The following is an 18180-nucleotide window of genomic DNA, read 5'->3' on the forward strand; positions in this document are numbered from 1 at the left end:
ATATTGGAATTCCTGGGTTCAAGTCTTGGCTCCACTCACAATTCCAGCTTTCTGCTTTTACACTCCCTGGGAAGCAGGTGATGGCTCCAATACTCACATGGAAGACCCAGATTACAAAGAATTTTGATCTTAGGAAGAAAAGTATGTAAATATGCTCTTTGTTGTTGTTGTTGTTAAAGATTTATTTATTTGAGAAGGCAGAGTTACCTAGAGAGAGGGGAAGAGAGAGAGAGAGATCTTCCATCAGCTGGTTCATTCTCCAAATGGCCATGACAGCCAGAGCTGGGCCAGACAGGAACCAGGAGCTTCACCCACATCTCCCACATGGATGCAGGGGCCCAAGCACCTGGACCATCCTCCACTGCTTTCCCAGGTGCACCATCAGGGACCTGGATCAGAAGTGGAGTGCTGGGATTCGAACCGAAGCTGATATGGGATGCTCATTCTGTAGGCACCGGCTTAACCCATTGTGCCACAGTGCTGGCCCCCAATATGCTCTTCTATAATTCCCCAAAGGTAACATCCTATGTGACCACAATACACTTATCAAGATGAGGAAGTTGACACGAAGAACACTATTATTTGATCTACAAGCCTTATCCAAGTTTTGCCAAGTGCCCCTCTGATGTCCTGTCTTGTCCAGGATCCAATCCAAGTTTACAGGTTGGGAATCACTTTGAAATGCATCCCTTGCCATCCACCTTCAAACCATCAGCAAGTTCTTGGAATTCTTTCTCTCAAAATACTGCTTCAATCCATGCACTTCTCACAGTTCCAAGGCTCCCACTCTAGAATAAGCCCCCATCATTTTGCCCTGGATGAATGAGTCTGACAGAAAGATCACTCCCATTCCCCACCCCAGATCAATGCTGACCACAGCTGGGGCTAGGCTAAGTGGAAGCTGGGAGCTGGGAACTCAATTTGTGTCTCTCCCGTGGAAGGCAGGAACCTGGCTGCTTGAACCATCACTGCTACCTCCCAGGGGCTGCGTTAGTAGGAAGCCGCCTTGGGAGGCAATAGCAGGTGTGAACCAAAGTCTTTTTTATTTATTTATTTATTTTATTTATTTGAAAGACAGAGTTAGAGGGAGAGAGAGAGAGAGAGAGAGAGAGAGAGAGAGAGAGGTCTTCCATCTGCTGGTTAAATCCCCAAATGGCCGTAACAGCCAGAGCCAGGAGCTTGCTCTGGGTCTCCCATGTGCGTGCAGGGGCCCAAGGACTTGGGCCATCTTCTGCTGTTTTGCCAGGCTCATTAGCAGGGAGCTGGATTGGAAGTGGAGCAGCTGGGACTCGAACCAGAACGCATATGTGATGCCAGCGCTGCGCCACAGCCCTGGCCCCCAGGACATGCCTTAATAACAAGGCCAAACACTCACCCTGGCCTCCTTGCTTTTTGTCTCTCTCTGATCTATTGGCCCATTTGGTTTTTGTGTACAGGGGCAGATAATAAATATGTTAGGCTCTGCAGGCATGCAATCTCTGTTGCAATTACTCAACCTTGCCATTGTACTGTGAAAACAGCCAGAAACAGCTTACTACCCTGGCTGTGTTCCTATCAAACTTTATTTATGGGCACTGAAACGTGAGTACTCTATAAAATGTTATTCTTTTGATTTTCTTTAATTTAGACATGTAAAAGCCAGGGGCCAGCAGCGTGGCATAGCAGGTAAAACGGCCACCTGCAGTGCTGGCATCCCATATGGGTGCTGGTTCGAGTCCTGGCTGCTCCACTTCTGATCCAGCTCTCTGCTATGGCTTGGGAAAGCAGTGGAAGATGGCCCAAGTGTTTGGGCTCCTGCACCCAAGTGGGAGACCCAGAAAAAGCTCCTGGCTTCGGATTGGCCCAGCTCCAGCTGTTGTGGCCATTTGGAGAGTGAACCATCAGATGGAAGACTTCTCTCTGTTTGTGTCTCTGCCTCTCTGTAACTGCCGTTCAAATAAATAAATAAATAAATGTTTAAAAATATGTATTATGTATATGTAAAAGCCATTTTTAGCTTGTGGGCCACGCCAGCCACCATTTGCTGATTCTTTGCTGCATAGAATTCATGTGTCACATAACATCCAACAAGGCTGTTGACTTCACTCTACTGCTTCTGTCCTCCCCACCCTCACACAGCCTGGCAGAGTGCAGGGGCTGCTGGCCTCTCTCCCTCACCCCCTCCCGGGCCTCTCACCCTCTTGCTCTCCAAGTCCTACCTGCTCCACCCGTCCTTCGAGAAGGTCAAGCTCCCATTCCAGAGCTTTGCACACGTCAGCCCTCAGTCCTTCCACCAGGAGGCGCTCTTCCACCGGTGCCCTCTTGACCCCACTAACTCCCATTTGTCTTGTGGGTTTTTTTTTTAGGTGGAGAGACTGAAACTTCCAGAAGTCATGGAAACGATGGTGCCCCATTAGTCTCCCACAGTACCCTTCTCTCTGCTTTTACACACTCACCACAGTTTGTAGTTTTATGAGAGGATTTCAGACAGTTCTTGGAAAACGAAATTAAAAACTAAGCTTATTCTGGTGCAAACAATTTTTTAAGCTGTGCATACTTTTTCTTTTTCTTTTTTTTTTTTTATTTGAAAGAGTTATACAGAGAGAGGAGAAGCAGAGAGAGAGAGAGAGATCTTCCATCTACTGGTTTGCTCCCAGTTGGCCGCAACGGCCAGAGCTGTGCCGATCCGAAGCCAGGAGCCAGGAGCCTCTTCCGGGTCTCCCATGCAGGAGCAGGGGCCCAAGGACTTGGGCCATCTTCAGCTGCTTTCCCAGGCCATAGCAGAGAGCTGGATTGGAAAAGGAGCAGCCGGGTCTCAAACCGGCGCCCATATGGGATGCCGGTGCTTTAGGCCAGGGCTTTACTCAGCTGCGCCACAGCGCTGGCCCCTGCATAGTTTTTTCATAATACCTATTTCCCATGAATTTCTTGAAGACCCTTCTATGCATGGATTTCAATGTTTTTTGCACCAAAATAAACATTTTAATTTCATTTTTCAACAACTTAAAAAAAAGATATTTTTATTTGGAAGAAAGAGAGAGAGAGAGAGAGCACGTGTAGCAGACAGACAAAGAGAGAGCTTCCATTGGCTGGTTCACTCCCCAGATGCCCTCAACAGCCAGGGCTGGCTACACTGAAGTCAGGAGGCTGGAACTCAGCCTGGATCTCCACGTGGGTTGCAGAGACTCGAGTACTTGAGCCGTCGTCTACTGTCTTTCAGGATGTGCTTTAGCAGGAAGCAGGAATGGAGAGCCGAGTCAAGACTGGAACCCAGGCACTCTAACACAGGATGACACCCTCCTCCACACAGGAAGCTTTTAAAGTGTCCTTTTGTATTTCAAACTTCATTTGGTTCTAGTGGAAAATTCCATGAAGTCAGAGTTTTTTTTTTTTTTAAGAGTTTTTTTTTAAGTTTGTTTTGTTTGTTTGTTTTAGAGTTACAGACAGAGAGAGGTCTTCCATCTGCTGGTTCACTCCTCAAACGACCACAAGGGCCAAAACTGAGCTGATCCGAAACCTGGAGTCAGTAGCTTCTTCCAGGTCTCCCAGGCAAGTGCAGGGGCCCAAACACTTGGGCCATCTTCTACTGCTTTCCAAGGCCATAGCAAAGAGCTGGATTGGAAGAGGAGCAGCCAGGCTATGAGCCGGTGTCTATATGGGATACTGGTGCTGCAGGCGGAGGCTTAGCCCACTATGCCATAGCACTGGCCCCAGATTTATTTTTTCTCTTTTTTTATATTTTTAAAGATTTATTTACTTACTTGAAAGAGTTACACAGAGAGAAGAGAGACAGAGAGAGAGGTCTTCCATTTGATGGTTCACTCCCCAGATGGCTGCAATGGCCGGAGCTGTGCCAATCCAAAGCCAGGAGCCAGGAGCTTCTTCCGGGTCTCCCACGTGGGTGCAGGGGCCCAAGGACTCGGGCCATCTTCTACTGCTTTCCCAGGCCATAACAGAGAGCTGGGTCGGAAGTGGAGCAGCCGGGTCTCAAACCGGCGCCCATATGGGATGCCAGTGCTTTAGGCCAGGCCTTTAACCCGCTGTGCCACAACACTGGCCTCCCTAGATTTATTTTTTTATTTCTGGGAAAGGCATGGGGCCGGTGTTGTGTTGATGCATTTCTTTTCTTTTCCTTTTAAAGATTTATTAATTTGAAAAGCAGAGTTACAAAATGACAGACAGACAGACAGAGAGGTCTTCCATCCACTGGTTTACTCCCAAAATGGCCGCAATGGCCAGAGCCGGGCCGATCTACAGCCAGGAACCAGGAGCTTATCCTAGGGTCTGCCTTGTACGTGGCAAGGGCCTAAAGACTTGGGCCATCATCCACTGCTTTCCCAGGTGCATTATCAGGGAGCTGGATCAGAAATGGAGCAGTCAGGACTGGAACCGGTACCCATACGGGTTGCCAGCAATGCAGGTGGAGGCTTACCCTGCTACTCCACAATGCCGACCCCAGAAAGAGAAATCTTTCATTCACTGGTTCACTCCCTACATGGCTGCAGTGACCAGGGCTGGGCCATGCTGATGCCAGGAGCCTGGAATTTCACCCAGGTGGGTGGCAGGGGCCACCGCTTTTCCAGGTGTGTAAGTAGGGAGCTGGATTGGAAAGGAAGCAGGCACAGCTGGAACTCCAAGGATCTTGCCTCCTTTCTTCAAATTGAGGACTGAGCCTGCAGCATGGTGTATATATAGCACACAGTGGTGCTCCCTAAAAACCAGCTCAGTGAAAGATCTTTCACTAGGGTTTATCCTGCACCAGCAGGAAAGCCCCTCCTCCCTGCACAGTGGACTTCAGGGAACAACCGGACCGGTCTCTGGCAGGCTCCTTGGGCAGAAGGGCTTACCCAGCTGAGACCTGGACCATGAAGTGCAACTCCTGGGGCCTCCCGCCAACTCCGGGGTACTTTCCAAAGAATCTGCCCTGGGCAAATTCCTGACCTTGGTGAAGCTTTCTCTATAGGCTGCACCCAGAAACTAGTAAGCATTTTCACTGTAGCACCATCAGCTGCTGTCCCCTGCACCCCCACAGCACTTTTTCTATGTTGTATCTGTTTGTGGATCTCTCCCCCACTGAGGCTAACCCCTCTCCATAGCAGGGACCAGTTTTCCCACCTGGAGTAGCCTGAGATCTTCAAACACAGCACTTAAATCAGAATGCTTTACTCAGCTGCCTGTCAGGAATGCAGGGGCAATGTCCAGAGGCCAGAGAGAAACCTGAGAGGCAAGGCAGCCTTCAGGGGCCTCCCTCCAACAGGGCTGCCAGGGGTTATCTTTGAAATTAATGAATTAATTTGAGAAGCAGAGAGACACACAGAGAGAGCTCCCGTCTGCTGCTTCACTCTCCAAATGTCCACAGTAGCCAGGGCTGGGCTGAAGCTGGAAGCTAGGAGCTCAATCCAGTTCTCCTTCACTGGTGGCAGGAACTCAACCACTTGAGCTATCAACACTGAGCCGAGTCTGCAATAGCGGAAACGGGAGGCGGGATCTGCAGGTGGTAGTGAACTCAGATTAGAGTTCTCTTGTAGGAAGGTAACTCTGGTCCAGTTATTCCCTTGCACACTTCCCATGGCCTAGAGGAGAAAGCCCAAATTCCTTAGCCTATCTTGCGAATCTTCACCATCCAATCCCAATCTATCTTTCTGACGTCATCTCCCAGCTGTCGCCACTGCATCATGAACTCATTATTCTAGATCTTCTAGACCTGCACTGTCCAGCCACATTTTAATTAATTTAAAAAGTTTAAAATGAGGCTGGCTGGCTCTGAGGTATAATAGGTTAAGTTTCTGCCTGCGGTGCCAGTTCGAGTCTTGGCTGCTCCTCTTGTAATCCAGCTCTCTGCTTATGGCTTGGGAAGGCAATGGAAGGTGGTCCAAGTGCTTGGGCCCCTGCACCTGCGTGGGAGACCTAGAGGAAGCTCCTGGCTCCTGGCTTCAGATTGGCCTAGCTCTGGCTGTTGTGACCATTTGGGGAGTGAACCAGCAGGTGGAGGACCTCTCTGTCTCTCCCTCTCTCTGTGACTCTGCTTCTCAAATAAATGAGTAAATTTTTTTTCAGTGTTAGGGCTGGCACTGTGGTGCAATGGGTTAAAGCCCCAGCCTGCAGTGCCAGCATCCCATATGGGCACCAGTTTGAGTCCTGGCTGCTCCTCTTCTGATCCGGCTCTCTGCGATGGCCTGGGAAAGCAGTAGAAGATGGCCCGGGTGCTTGGGCCTCTGCACCCATATGGGAGAACCAGAAGAAACTCCTGGTTCCTGGCTTCGGATCGGCACAGCTTTGGCTGTTGCGCTCATTTGGGGAGTGAACCAGTGGAATGGAAGACCTCTCTCTGGCTCTACCTCTTTCATAACTATCTTTCAAATAAATAAAATAATTCTTTTAAAAAAGTATAAAATGAAATGAAACATTGACTTCTTGTCACACTTGCTCTCATGGCTATGGTAGACAGCTCAGTTACTGAACATTTCTAACATTGCAAAAAATTCTATTGCCGGTCGGCGCCGTGGCTCACTAGGCTAATCCTCCGCCTTGCGGCGCCGGCAACCGGGTTCTAGTCCCGGTTGGGGTGCCAGATTCTGTCCCAGTTGCCCCTCTTCCAGGCCAGCTCTCTGCTGTGGCCAGCGAGTGCAGTGGAGGATGGCCCAGGTGCTTGGGCCCTGCACCCCATGGGAGACCAGGAGAAGCACCTGGCTCCTGGCTTCGGATCAGCACAGTGCGCAGGCCACAGCGCTCCGGCCGCGGCGGCCATTGGAGGGTGAACCAACGGCAAAAAGGAAGACTTTTCTGTCTCTCTCACTGTCCACTCTGCCTGTCAAAAAAATAAAAAAAATTTTAAAAAAATTCTATTGGGCAGACACAAAGACTCATAGACCTCTCACCTCAATTCTTTATTTTAATGACCCAAGTTACACCTGGGCACATTCTCATTGTGAATTTTCTAACATTACAAAAACCTCCCTTCCAAATTCTCGACCTATCCCTAGAGGTAACTCCCAAATCAGTGGTGTGTTACCCTCTCTGACTATTTTGTGTGTTGTGCACTTTGCTTTCTGCACTCGACAGTGTCTTGGAGGTCCTTGTATGTAACTCCATCTCTCTACCTTACTCTTGAGTTGTTGAAGAGTAATACGTGGCATGAACAAATGGTTAGGTCAGTCAACCATCATTCTTGTAGGGGTTATTTGTTTCCGGTTTTCTGAAGATATCCTTGAATGTCTTGCTGTCCCTGTCCACATGTTTGTCTAGGGTAGATACCAAGAAGTGGAATTGCGGAGTGACAAAGTCATAGGCTAATGCCTCCAGGGCTTGGCACACCCTCATGCACCCGCCCAGAATGCCTCTCACATGACTAATTCCTACTCATCAAGCCCAACCAAGTGTCTTGTCCTTGGGAAGGGAGGTATCCTGTGCCTCTGTTTCCCCACTGTACCTCACATCTACATTGCTTCACTGTTGTACACTTGGGGCTCTGCTTATGAATCTTTGGATCTCCAACCCCCAGCATAGGACTCAGCATAGAGCGAAAATTCAAATGTTTTCTTGGTCAGATGAATGATTGAATAAACAAATAAATGAAGGCACAGTGGCGAGGACATTCCAGAAACTCAAGGCGAGTCTGAGTGTCTGGTATTTGGCTGTGGATCCATGCGCTGCCTGAGCCAAGCTGCCTCCATAGGTTTCTGCCTTCATCTAGCCCTGGGACCCTGAGCTATGTTCAGATGCAGCAGCGTGAGTGGCAGGCGCTCTGGCCGCGAAGGATGGGCCTGAGCCCTGTGGGCAGTACTGGCTGGCAGCTGGCTTTCCAAGGGCACAGCTGACTCCTTGCCCCTTGGAAGCAGCCCACTCTGCTCTGGGATTTGGTTGATTCCCAGCCCCCCCCCCCCATCTTGGTGGCAATTAAGATCAGCTGCAAATTTCTGCTGTTCTGCTTCCAGATCTGGACCGGAGGGAAGCCAGAAGTTTTCCGCTCCAAGTCCCCTTCTCCTTGTGGTCTGATGAACAGCCCTGTTTTCCAAGTCTCTCGATGGCCTGGTTTCCCCAGATCCCAGAGCCTGGCTGCCAACTCGATTTTTAATGAGGTTTTAATAGGCGGCTCCGGTAATTAATTTCATTCTTGTGTTTTCACACTTTGCCTAGATGCCTAAGGGCCCCCAGGCACTAGGTGGGATGTTAACTGATTTTAAATAATACAAACCGCTATGGCTGTCATTAGGCATTTCCCCAGTACCTCTTACTCCCAGTTGTTTTACAATCATTAATTAGCCAGGGCGATCGCCCGGTGGAAGTTCAGGCGGGTCACCTGTCGTGTTTTATAGAGGTAGAAACAGAAGGAGAGAAGGGACTTGTCCAGGCCCCAAGAGAGAGTGGGTGTTGAAACTGGTTTCCAAGCCACAGCCTCAGGTTTCAGACCCACTAGGACGCGCGGCCAGCGTGTCCAGCCGAGCCGCTCCTCCGGGGCGCCCCGCCAGCCCCTGGGGGAGGCAGTTTCTCCCTGCTCCAAGGAGTCCTCGCAGCAATCCTCAGGATCACCCCCCTCAACCTCCCGGGAGGACCCCAACTCCTTCTCTTCAGACCCCATTCCCGTTCGGCTAGCGGATTCATAAGCATCAAGACCGCATCACTGATTTCTCCCGGCTTTGGAAACAGAAATCGCTATTTCAAAAATCCGCGCGCACGTACTCGGTCCTCTGGGAGTGGGGGTGGGGAGGAGGCGGACGTGCGGGGCAGGGAACTGGGCGGCCCCGCGCCTTCCCAGGGCGCGGCGTGCCGGCCCTCTGGGGCGCGTTCCTCCAAGTGCCTGGGGTTAGCAGCGTGGAGCGAACCTGGACCCTTGAAGCGCTCGGCGCGTCCCACCCTCCGGCGCCTCTCTCCCTGCCCGGAGCCTCTCCTGCCCGGAGCAAGGCATGGCCGCTGGGTCACCGGGCCCAGGAGGGAGCGGGAGGGGCGGGGTGGCCGAGCAGGTGGCGATTAGGTCAGTCTCGGAACATTCTTGGACCGCTCCAGTGGATATAAATAACAGGCAGGCAGGCTCCGAAAAATCCCTGGGGGGGGGGGGTGTGGGGAGGGAAGGGAGGAGGGATTTATTTAGGGTGGGGTGGCATTGTGGCGACCTGGAAAAATTTGCCAGATTGAAAAAGGGGGTGCAGGGGCGAAGGGATTTAAGAATGAATTGTGGTACAAAACCTGGGAATTCGAATACGCAGGGAGGAGCTTACGCATTTTTGTCTCCCACCCCTCCCCCGCCGCCGCCGCCGCGTGTTTGTCCCAGGTCTTCGAAAACGCCCCAAGATTTGCAGGCAGCGGCTGGGCTCCGACAGGGATCGGTTTCCGAGCCTGCAGCCCTGCCGGACGAGATACCTTTGGCAAGCGGTTGATGGTCTCTGAGCCTTAGTTTGTGCATCTGTGCAATGGGAACCCTAATGCCTACAAGGCGAGTGATGGTGCGCCTGCCCAAGCCAATTCCTAGGAAAGTTGTGCTCAGCCAAGAACTCAAGGCAGTGGGCAGTGTCGCCCCCAGGCCCCGTTCTCTTTCGCTCCCACCAGTTCTCCCAGGCTCTGCAAAGGTCGGGGAGTGGCAAAGCCAAAATCGGACTCCCTGCAACCTCGCGGCGCCACCCCGGGGGATCGGTCTGGCGCTCCAGGTACCGGAGCGGAGACCCCACGGCCCGCGCCCCGGGAACCGCCGGTCGCCGCGATGCCGGCCGCCCCCACAGCCGCGCGGCCGGCCGGTGGGGCTGGGGCCGGGGTGGTGAGGAGAGGGCGGGGCCGGGGGCCGGGCTTCCCGGGGGAGGGCCGGGCGCGCTCCGGGAGGCGGCCGCGGCCAAGGCCCAGGAGTGGCAGGACTCGGGCCGGAGCGTGGCCGGACCCCCACCCGCCGAGGGCCCCAGGGAGGACGCGGTGAGTGGTCGGGGAGGGACAAGCGGGTCCGCGGCGGCGGGGGCAGTGCCTCGAGCCCGCCTTCTCCTCCCTGGACTCCTGAAGTTTGCAATGGGACCGACTCCCGCCCCGGCAGCCCCCTGCCGCCCCGCTCAGAGAGAGGACGTACGGGGCCGGCAGCCGCCCAGGCGAGCGGGAATCTCCTGTGCGGCGCCGCGAGCTCCGCGGTCTCTCACCCTCGGGTCGGCGGGGTCCGGGGGCGTCGGACCAAACCTTGTCCTGGGGCTCCCCAAGGGCCCCAGTTCAAGCGCCCCGCGCCGGCCCTGAGGCCCCAGAAGGGGGCTCGCTCCCCGACGACCTTTCACCCTCAGCAAGGAGCACAAACTCCTGGGGCTGCTGCTCGGGGCCACCGTCTGCAGTCCACGGCTGGACCCGCCCAGGCAGGGTCGCCCCCTCCCCTCCGCGGGCACCGGCTGGCCCCACCCCCTCCAAGACCAAGTCCGGCAACTTTGGCCAAGAAGCCCTGGAGTCTTCCATGGCGAGACCCGGCCCGGCCGCTCCGCATGGGCTCCGCGGGCTCCGCGGGCTCCGCGTCCGGCAGCGCGGGGCCGGCAAGGGGGCCTTGCTGAGGGCCGCTGGCCACAGGGTTGAGGCCAAGACGGGCAGACCCTGGGCTCAGGGATTTGGTGTGGAGGCTCCGGGTGCGGAGTGCGTCACCAGGGAGCAGGCAGCTCGGCTGGCCGGCAGGTCGGGTTTCCCAAAGTGTCCCTTTGTTGCGCCCCTCCCCGGCCTGCCTCCTCCCCCACGCTCTGCCGCCCGGGCTGCTCGTGCCGGCCCCTCTGGACCGGCCGGCTGCTTCCTGCTGTGCGTGCCTTCAAAACCTGGGGCTGCTGGGGGAAGCCGCCCCGCGGCGCAGCACGCACACCGGGATGGGCAGGGTAGGGTGGCTGTGACCCCTCCCCGGTGCATGCCCCAGCTGCTTTGAAGGGTGGGGGTGGGGGAAGGATGAGTTCTCGACCCTCCTGCAGGGTCTCCCTGCCCTGGCCAGGCAGCTGTGAGGAGATCCTGCTCAACACCAAAACTTCTGCAGGCCCTGCGGGTGCCCTTGGCTAGGATGATGGTGCTAACAGCCTTCTGAGCTTTAGCCTGTGGTCCCCTGTGTTCTGGGGGCTGGATTTGGGTCCTTGCAGAGGTCAGGAGGCCCTGGGTGCCCACCCCCACAGCTAGATCAAGCCAGAGGCTGCCTGCAGGGGCCTGGCTGTGCCTGGGGCTTGGGCTGGTGTTTGCTCTGGGAGGCCGGGAGGGAGCCGTGCCAGCCCTGCACACACAGCGCGCTCTGTTCTGAGGCCAGAGAGAGGGAAGGGGTGAGGGACAGCTCTCCAGAGAGCAGGGAGCATGGAGGCTGGAGTAGGCAGGGGGCCCCAGGCCCCCGATGCCTGCCTGGGGCAGCTCCAGAGGCCCTGTGATTTAGAGCTGCAGCTCGCCCTCCATCTGGTGGGCAAGTTCTTTGTGGGGGCCTGGGATGAACTTGGCAAAGAGCAGGCCAGGTCCCCAGTGGACTAGCTGCTGTGTGCCCACCCAGGCACTTCCCTTGCCTGCACCTCTGGGAATCCCCAGGGGAGCCTGCACACTCTCTCCTGGTCATGGAGAGGGAAGCCACTCAGGTCAAGCCTTCTCCCAGCTGCCATAGCCCAGCTTCTTGGTCTTCAGGTGGGCCTCGTTCCCTTTCTTATGTAACAGAAGTATGCTGGACGCCAGCGCCTGGGGAACTGTGCATCAACAGCCCAGAAGCCTCAGTCAATGCCTGGTGACAGATGTGTCACAGCCCATGGAGATATAGGCCCTGATGGAGGGGGCACAGCAGCTGTGGGAGCCCTGAGGGTGCAGGAACGGGGAGAGTGACTAGGAGCGGGGGTGGGGAGAGGCCCAGGTTTGAGTTTTGAAGGATGAGTAGAGGGTCATCCATCTGGAGTGAGCGCTGTACTCTGGCCTCCTGGGCCTGCCTGTGTCCCTTGGGCCAGCCCGGGAGAAGGAAGCGATTTCCTTCTAGGGGCTGTGAGTCAGTCGGTGCTGGGACAGCTGAGACCCTGCCCAGAGGCTCAGGAGGGGAGTGGCTGCGTGCCACTGTGTCCGCCAGTCCCTGCGGTGGTGGCCCCTCGGGGTTGGGATTTGCCTCGTCCTCTTCTGCGGGTTCTGGAGATCGCTCTGATTGGCTGATTGCCTGTGTGGCTCCCCCTCGCCGCCCCAGACTGTGGGCTTGTTGAGGGCAGCTCTCCGTGGACGTCGTGCAGGTGGATGAGTGTCTCCTCGGGACCGCCAGGCCCCACGTGTGGCCCTTCATTTCTGACTTGAGTCTAACAGCACCCCTGGCACGGAAGCCGACCAGGTGAGGCTGCCTTCAGAGGGGACAGGCAGGTGCATCTGTCCCAGCATCTGGCTGAGATAGGCCTTCGGGTGGCCTTTGTGCTCTCCCTAACACAGGGAGCTGCTGGGTGTGGTTGGGTACCCTCCGACTGACTCGGCCTGGTTTGTAACAGGTCCCCTTATCGTTTAAGGAAAAGCCACAGGGGCCCTGGCAGCAAGGGAGTGGGCCCTCTGCCCACCACCCACTCCCGCCTGCCACCTAATCCCTGCTGGATCGTGTGACCCGCCTGGCATTCCCCGACTTGGAATCTGGCGCTTCTGACAGCAGTTGCTATATCGGGGAGCTGGGTGCCGCCCTGGACACTCGAGGCCCCCCCTTACACCCCCTGCTGTGTTCTTGTTCACTTCAAGGCAGAGTCACCGGGCAGCTTGGAGACTTGGCTACCTGGTCCCTGCAGTGACCGCTAGAGCCCAGGTAGGCCAGGGAGGGGGGCGGATGGCAAAACTTCCAGCCCTGCCTGCTGACTCCTAGCTCTGTCAGCTCCGTATGTGGTGCAGCTGGCAGTGGGACAAGGCCCAGGGACAGGAGAGGGTCTTTTCCCAGCCCCCAAAGCGTCGGTCCAGCTTCCGTGCTTACGCCTCTGTCCCCTACAGCCTCACATCCGCCACCATTCCGTGCTGCAGGGACACGATGGCATCAGAAGAGGACGCTGGAGGGGAGGCCTTAGGGGGCAGTTTCTGGGAGGTGAGCCGCTGGGGCTGGGGTTTGGGGCCGGCACAGCTGCCCATCAGGGAGGGGCCCGGCCGTCAGCTGCAGCCTGTGAAGCGCTCTCCCTGGTGACGCGCCTTTCCCATGTGCGCCCCAGGCTGGCAACTACAGGCGCACGGTGCAGCGGGTGGAGGACGGGCACCGGCTGTGCGGGGACCTGGTCAGCTGCTTCCAGGAGCGCGCCCGCATCGAGAAGGCCTATGCCCAGCAGCTGGCCGACTGGGCCCGCAAGTGGAGGGGCGCTGTGGAAAAGGGTGAGCACGCTCAGGCCCAGCGGGGGGGGGGGGGGCTGCTGGGGGTGGGGCCATCGGGCAGTTGCTCTTTGTACATCTTATGGAAAGTCCGAGACATCTCTGTCCACGCACGTCTGCCTATCCCTTAGGGAAGATCCAACTGGTTATCCTCATAGTTGGGCTATCGGAGTCTGCACACGGTGGTCATGGGTCACTTTAAGATTTCTTTAAAAAAAGAAAATTTCCCAATTCTTTTTTTTTCACCATCTTTATTCATTTTTATTTTATTTGGAAGGCAGAGAGACACAGAGGTATTCCATCTGTTGGGTCACTCCCTGCTTGACTGCAGTAGTCAGGGCTGGCTGAAGCCAGAAGCCACAGACTCCATCCGGGTCTTCCATATGGTTGTGGTTGGCAGAGACCCATGCACTTGAGCCAACGTCTGCTTAGCAGGAAGCTGGGATCTGCAGCAGAGCCAGGACCCAGACCCAGGCACCCGATAGAGGATGTGGGCACCCCAAGCAGCGGCTGAACTGCTGAGCCGAATGCCTGCTCCATCATTTTGATATTTCTAACAGCTCATTGAATAGGGTGGTCCTGCTCTGCTCTGCTTCCTAGAAGAGAAACTGGAAGTTCAGAGAGGCTAAGGGACTTGCTTGAGATCACACAGCTGGGAGGAGCAGGAGGTTGAGCCCAGGCCTTCTGACCGGGGGCGTGAGATCTTTCCACACAGCTGGCTGTCTCGTGGACGCTGGTTCTTCCCTCTGAGGCAAAAGACCTGGTTTTGAACTTCAACGTTACTTGTAGCTGTCATGCTTTGGGCAAGTTAACTTGACCTCTGAGGGCCCCATTGTTATTCTCTCTCTCTCTCTCTCTCTCTCTCTCTCTCTCTCATACACATATATATTCATTTATTTATTTGAAAGGCAGAGTGATGGAGGGAGAGATCTTCCATCTGCTGGTTCACTCCCCGAATGGCTACAATGGCTGGCTTGGGCCAGTCCAAAGCCAGGTGCCAGGAACTCCATCCAGGTTTCCCACATGGGTGGCAAGGGCCCAAGTACTTGGGCCATCCTCTGCTGCCTTCCCAGGTGTGTTAGCAGGGAGTTGTATTGAAAGTGGAGCAGCTGGGACTGGAACCGGCACCCCGACAAGGCATGCCAGTGTTGCAACCAGTGGCTTAACCTGCTGTACCACAATGCTGGCCCTGTGGGGCCTCCACGTTTTCGCCTGTTCAGTGGTGATAATGGCACTGTCTTCATGGTGGTGGTGCGGGCAAGGATTCGGCAAGATGTCGCATGTCGAGGGCCCGCAGCAGTGCTGTTCATCTCTGCACCCCGCCATGCCTCTGTGCCTGGTACCCAGGGTAACACCAGTGAGAGGGGTGGGGTCATTCTGAGTGGTGCCCCTGGCCTGACCCCAAGCCCCGTGCCTCCTCGCAGGCCCCCAGTACGGCACCCTGGAGAAGGCCTGGCACGCCTTCTTCACGGCGGCTGAGCGGCTGAGCGCGCTGCACCTGGAGGTGCGGGAGAAGTTGCAGGGCCAGGACAGCGAGCGGGTGCGCTCCTGGCAGCGGGGCGCCTTCCACCGGCCCGTGCTGGGCGGCTTCCGTGAGAGCCGGGCTGCCGAGGACGGCTTCCGCAAGGCCCAGAAGCCCTGGCTGAAGAGGCTCAAGGAGGTGAGCCTGGGTGCGGTGAGCGGGTGTTGGAGGCAGAGATGCACCTGGGGAGGAGGGGGGCGCGGCGCGGCGTCCAGGGTCCAGAGTTGTCCCCGTGCATGCCAGGTTGAGGCTTCGAAGAAGAACTACCACGCGGCCCGGAAGGATGAGAAGACGGCCCAGACTCGCGAGAGCCACGCCAAGGCGGACAGCGCCGTCTCTCAGGAGCAGCTGCGCAAGCTGCAGGAGCGGGTGGAGCGCTGTACCAAGGAGGCCGAGAAGGTACAGGCCCTGGGCGGCCAAGGGCGAGGCCTGCCCAGTAACTCTCGCTGCCGTGTGCCGTTCCGGTGCCTCCACTCCTCTTGCTCTCGCCCTCGCTCCCCATCATCATTTAAAGGAGCACCTGAGAGTAGGTGACGTTTGACCCAGAGAAAGGAATGGGATTCGAGGCCCTGGGATGACATCAGCAGCTGGGGAGAGCCCCTGGCTCCTTGCTGAGCCCAGGACACCTGCTGTGACCAGCCCTCCCGCTGCTCTGCCTTTTCTACCTCCTCCAGGAAGCCCCTTCTGATTTCTCCCACTCCTTTCTGGACGCTGACCTCATCTCTTCTAGCTGCTGGGGTGTCTGAGGGCAGGAGCCAGGTCTCAGGACTGATGGCCCCAGAATCCGGCCATGGCAGTGCCCAGCCAATAATACGGGCGGAGTTCTGGGTGGAAGAAGGCCTGGTCCTCACCTGGTCCCTTATCCTCCCGTGCAGATGAAAACGCAGTACGAGCAGACGCTGGCAGAGCTGAATCGCTATACCCCGCGCTACATGGAGGACATGGAGCAAGCCTTCGAGAGCTGCCAGGCCGCCGAGCGCCAGCGGCTCCTCTTCTTCAAGGATACGCTGCTCACCTTGCACCAGCACCTCGACCTCTCCAGCAGTGAGAAGTATGGCCTGCAGGCGGGGTGTGGGTGATGGTCCTGGGTGCCCTCTACCTGCTTTGCGCTCTGGCCAAGCTGAGCGGGAGTTGGGGGGTGGGGTGTGAGTAGCGGGGCCCAGGACTTCTGAACTTGAGGGTGGACCTCGGGCCACAGGTTCCATGAACTCCACCGCGACCTGCACCAGGGCATCGAGGCTGCCAGTGATGAGGAGGATCTGCGCTGGTGGCGCAGCACCCATGGGCCGGGCATGGCCATGAACTGGCCACAGTTTGAGGTGCGTGCTCCGGGCTGGCTGGGACTTGGGTGGAAGTGGGGTGAAAGTGGTCTGGGCACTCCCCGGCTGCCACCACAGCCACAGCCTAGCCTGACTCTAAGCACTGTCCCCTCCCCTCCGCCCCCGTAGGAGTGGTCATTGGACACACAGAGGGCGATCAGCCGGAAGGAGAAGGGTGGTCGCAGCCCTGACGAGGTTACCCTGACCAGCATCGTGCCCACAAGAGACGGCACCGCACCCCCACCCCAGTCCCTGGGGTCTCCGGGGTGAGAGCCAGGGACCCGGCTGAGGCAGAGACACAGTCTGGCCCCTGTCTGCCCCCCACCCGCCTTCTTCATTCTGCTCTTTCCCTTTGCACTCGAAGTGGGTTGAAAATTGGTGCTAGAGCCTGGGCTGACTCAGCAGTGCGACAACCCCAGTTTTCACGGTGGTTTAGGTTTGCTGGGCGTTCCCCGTGTCTCTGCTTACTCCTGCCTCTGATGCCTCGCATCAGTTCTGTGCGGCAGGAACGGCACCTGGGTGGCAGAGCTGGGACTGAGGTCCCGGCTCCTCCCCACCTGCCTCTCCCAGGGTCCTTCTAAGAGGTAAGCCCTTTGCCCCGAGTCCCGGGCGAGCCCTCCTGGTGCCCTGAGCTGTGTCTTTCTGACCTCTCTCTCCAGCAGTGGGCAGGATGAGGAGTGGTCAGACGAGGACAGTCCCCGGAAAGCTGCCACCGGCGTGCGGGTGCGGGCGTTGTATGACTATGCTGGCCAGGAAGCAGACGAGCTGAGCTTCCGAGCAGGTACCCTGGGCCCCTTTCTTGTTCCTTTCCCGGCTTCAGTCCTTGCCCTACCTGCCTGAGGAGGGCTGTGGATAAAGGGAAGCCAGTGACCCTCTAACCAAAGCCAAACTCTTAACCGTCCCAGGCCTAGCCAGCTGGGGCCTGGGTGCTGCCTTTGGGGCCTGGGCTGGGATGGCTTGCTGGCGTCCACCTCGCTCTGCCTGGCCGTGTCTCTTCTCTCTGCTGTGCTGTCATCTTGCCACATCCCCCTCAGTCCTTGACCCGGCTGTAGCAGGAACAGGCGCTGGGCCAAGGCAGTTGGCAGTGACCAACGTCCCTTTTCCCAGGGGAGGAGCTGCTGAAGATGAGTGAGGAGGATGAGCAGGGCTGGTGCCAGGGCCAGCTGCAGAGCGGCCGCATTGGCCTGTATCCTGCCAATTACGTGGAGTGCGTGGGCGCCTGAGTGCCCTGACAGCCCTTCTGCAAAGTCTCTCCAACCCTGGGTCGGAGCCCAGCTGCTCCCTGGACAGCTAGACCTGGGGCCCTGAACCATTGTGCCCTGCGGAGCCCTGTCCCCTGAGGAGGGAGGAAGTCCCAGGACCCAGGAAGGGGCGGGCCCTGTGGGGAAAGGCCAGCTGAGTCCAGCCTGAGGCTAAGAAGGGAGATCATAGGCCATGGAAGGGTTTCTGGATGCCTAGGCCTCCCTAGGAGCTGGGGACCCAGTTCTTGGCCTTGGTTTTGGAATCCTTGGGAGAGCTTGGGCTGAGTGTAGTTCTGGGCCTAGCAGCATCCTCTTATGTGGCTTGTTCTAGTGTGTATTACATTTGACAAAAAAACAAAAAACAAAACCAAAAACCAAAAAATTGACAAGTGTGTGTGCGTTTTTTTTTTTTTTTTTTTTGAACACCCTACCCTTGCTAGGCCTCCAGAGGGCGCCTGGAAGGAGGCACTGAGGGGTGGGCCGTGGGCCGGGCGGATGTCGTGGGGCCGGGGGTGGACGCGTGCTTGTCCCTTGGCACCAGTCTTGGAACTTCAGGACCTTAACCGGGATTGGAAGGGACTGGCGATCAAGCTTGGTGTGAATCGGGTTCGGCTCAAGGCTGGGCGGGAGCCTGGCCAGTGTGTTCTCGTCCAAACCGGAGGGACAAGGAGTGCTTGAGAGGGTTGTTAATCATTACTCATCAATCGGTAGCGTGTCAAAGCCGGGGCCCTAGCTCCCGGTCTCTAGTTGCCGGCGTAGCTCCAGAAGCGACCCCGCCTTTCGGCGCATGCGCGTCCGGCCCGCGCTCGCGAGGAGATTTGGGCGCGCCGGCGAGCCGTCGCCCTGCCCCGGCTGCGGA

The 18180-nt window shown here is 56.9% G+C and overlaps 1 protein-coding gene across 26 annotated transcripts; it reads left to right on the forward strand.

The window, feature by feature from the left end:
* The first annotated feature begins 8705 nt into the window (after nucleotides 1-8705).
* Nucleotides 8706-17641, forward strand: PACSIN3 (protein kinase C and casein kinase substrate in neurons 3). Of its 26 annotated transcripts, none has more exons than XM_070070890.2 (12): nucleotides 8706-8950; nucleotides 12104-12241; nucleotides 12631-12694; nucleotides 12874-12964; nucleotides 13086-13242; nucleotides 14664-14899; nucleotides 15005-15160; nucleotides 15637-15812; nucleotides 15960-16080; nucleotides 16210-16346; nucleotides 16740-16861; nucleotides 17188-17641. In XM_070070890.2, the coding sequence occupies exons 4-12, from the start codon at nucleotides 12911-12913 to the stop codon at nucleotides 17301-17303; spliced, it is 1275 nt and encodes a 424-aa protein (XP_069926991.1). In that variant the 5' UTR covers nucleotides 8706-8950; nucleotides 12104-12241; nucleotides 12631-12694; nucleotides 12874-12910; the 3' UTR covers nucleotides 17304-17641. The 26 variants fall into 26 exon arrangements, with proteins under 26 accessions (XP_069926991.1, XP_089183116.1, XP_089183142.1 ...); XM_089326990.1 differs by having other exon boundaries at nucleotides 8713-8950; nucleotides 12411-12694; XM_089327016.1 differs by having other exon boundaries at nucleotides 8713-8950; nucleotides 16743-16861.
* Nucleotides 17642-18180: the final 539 nt, after the last annotated feature.

This window comes from Oryctolagus cuniculus, chromosome 1, assembly GCF_051225735.1.
Source record: "Oryctolagus cuniculus isolate XC-2025 breed Fujian yellow rabbit chromosome 1, ASM5122573v1, whole genome shotgun sequence".
Lineage (NCBI taxonomy): Eukaryota > Metazoa > Chordata > Mammalia > Lagomorpha > Leporidae > Oryctolagus > Oryctolagus cuniculus.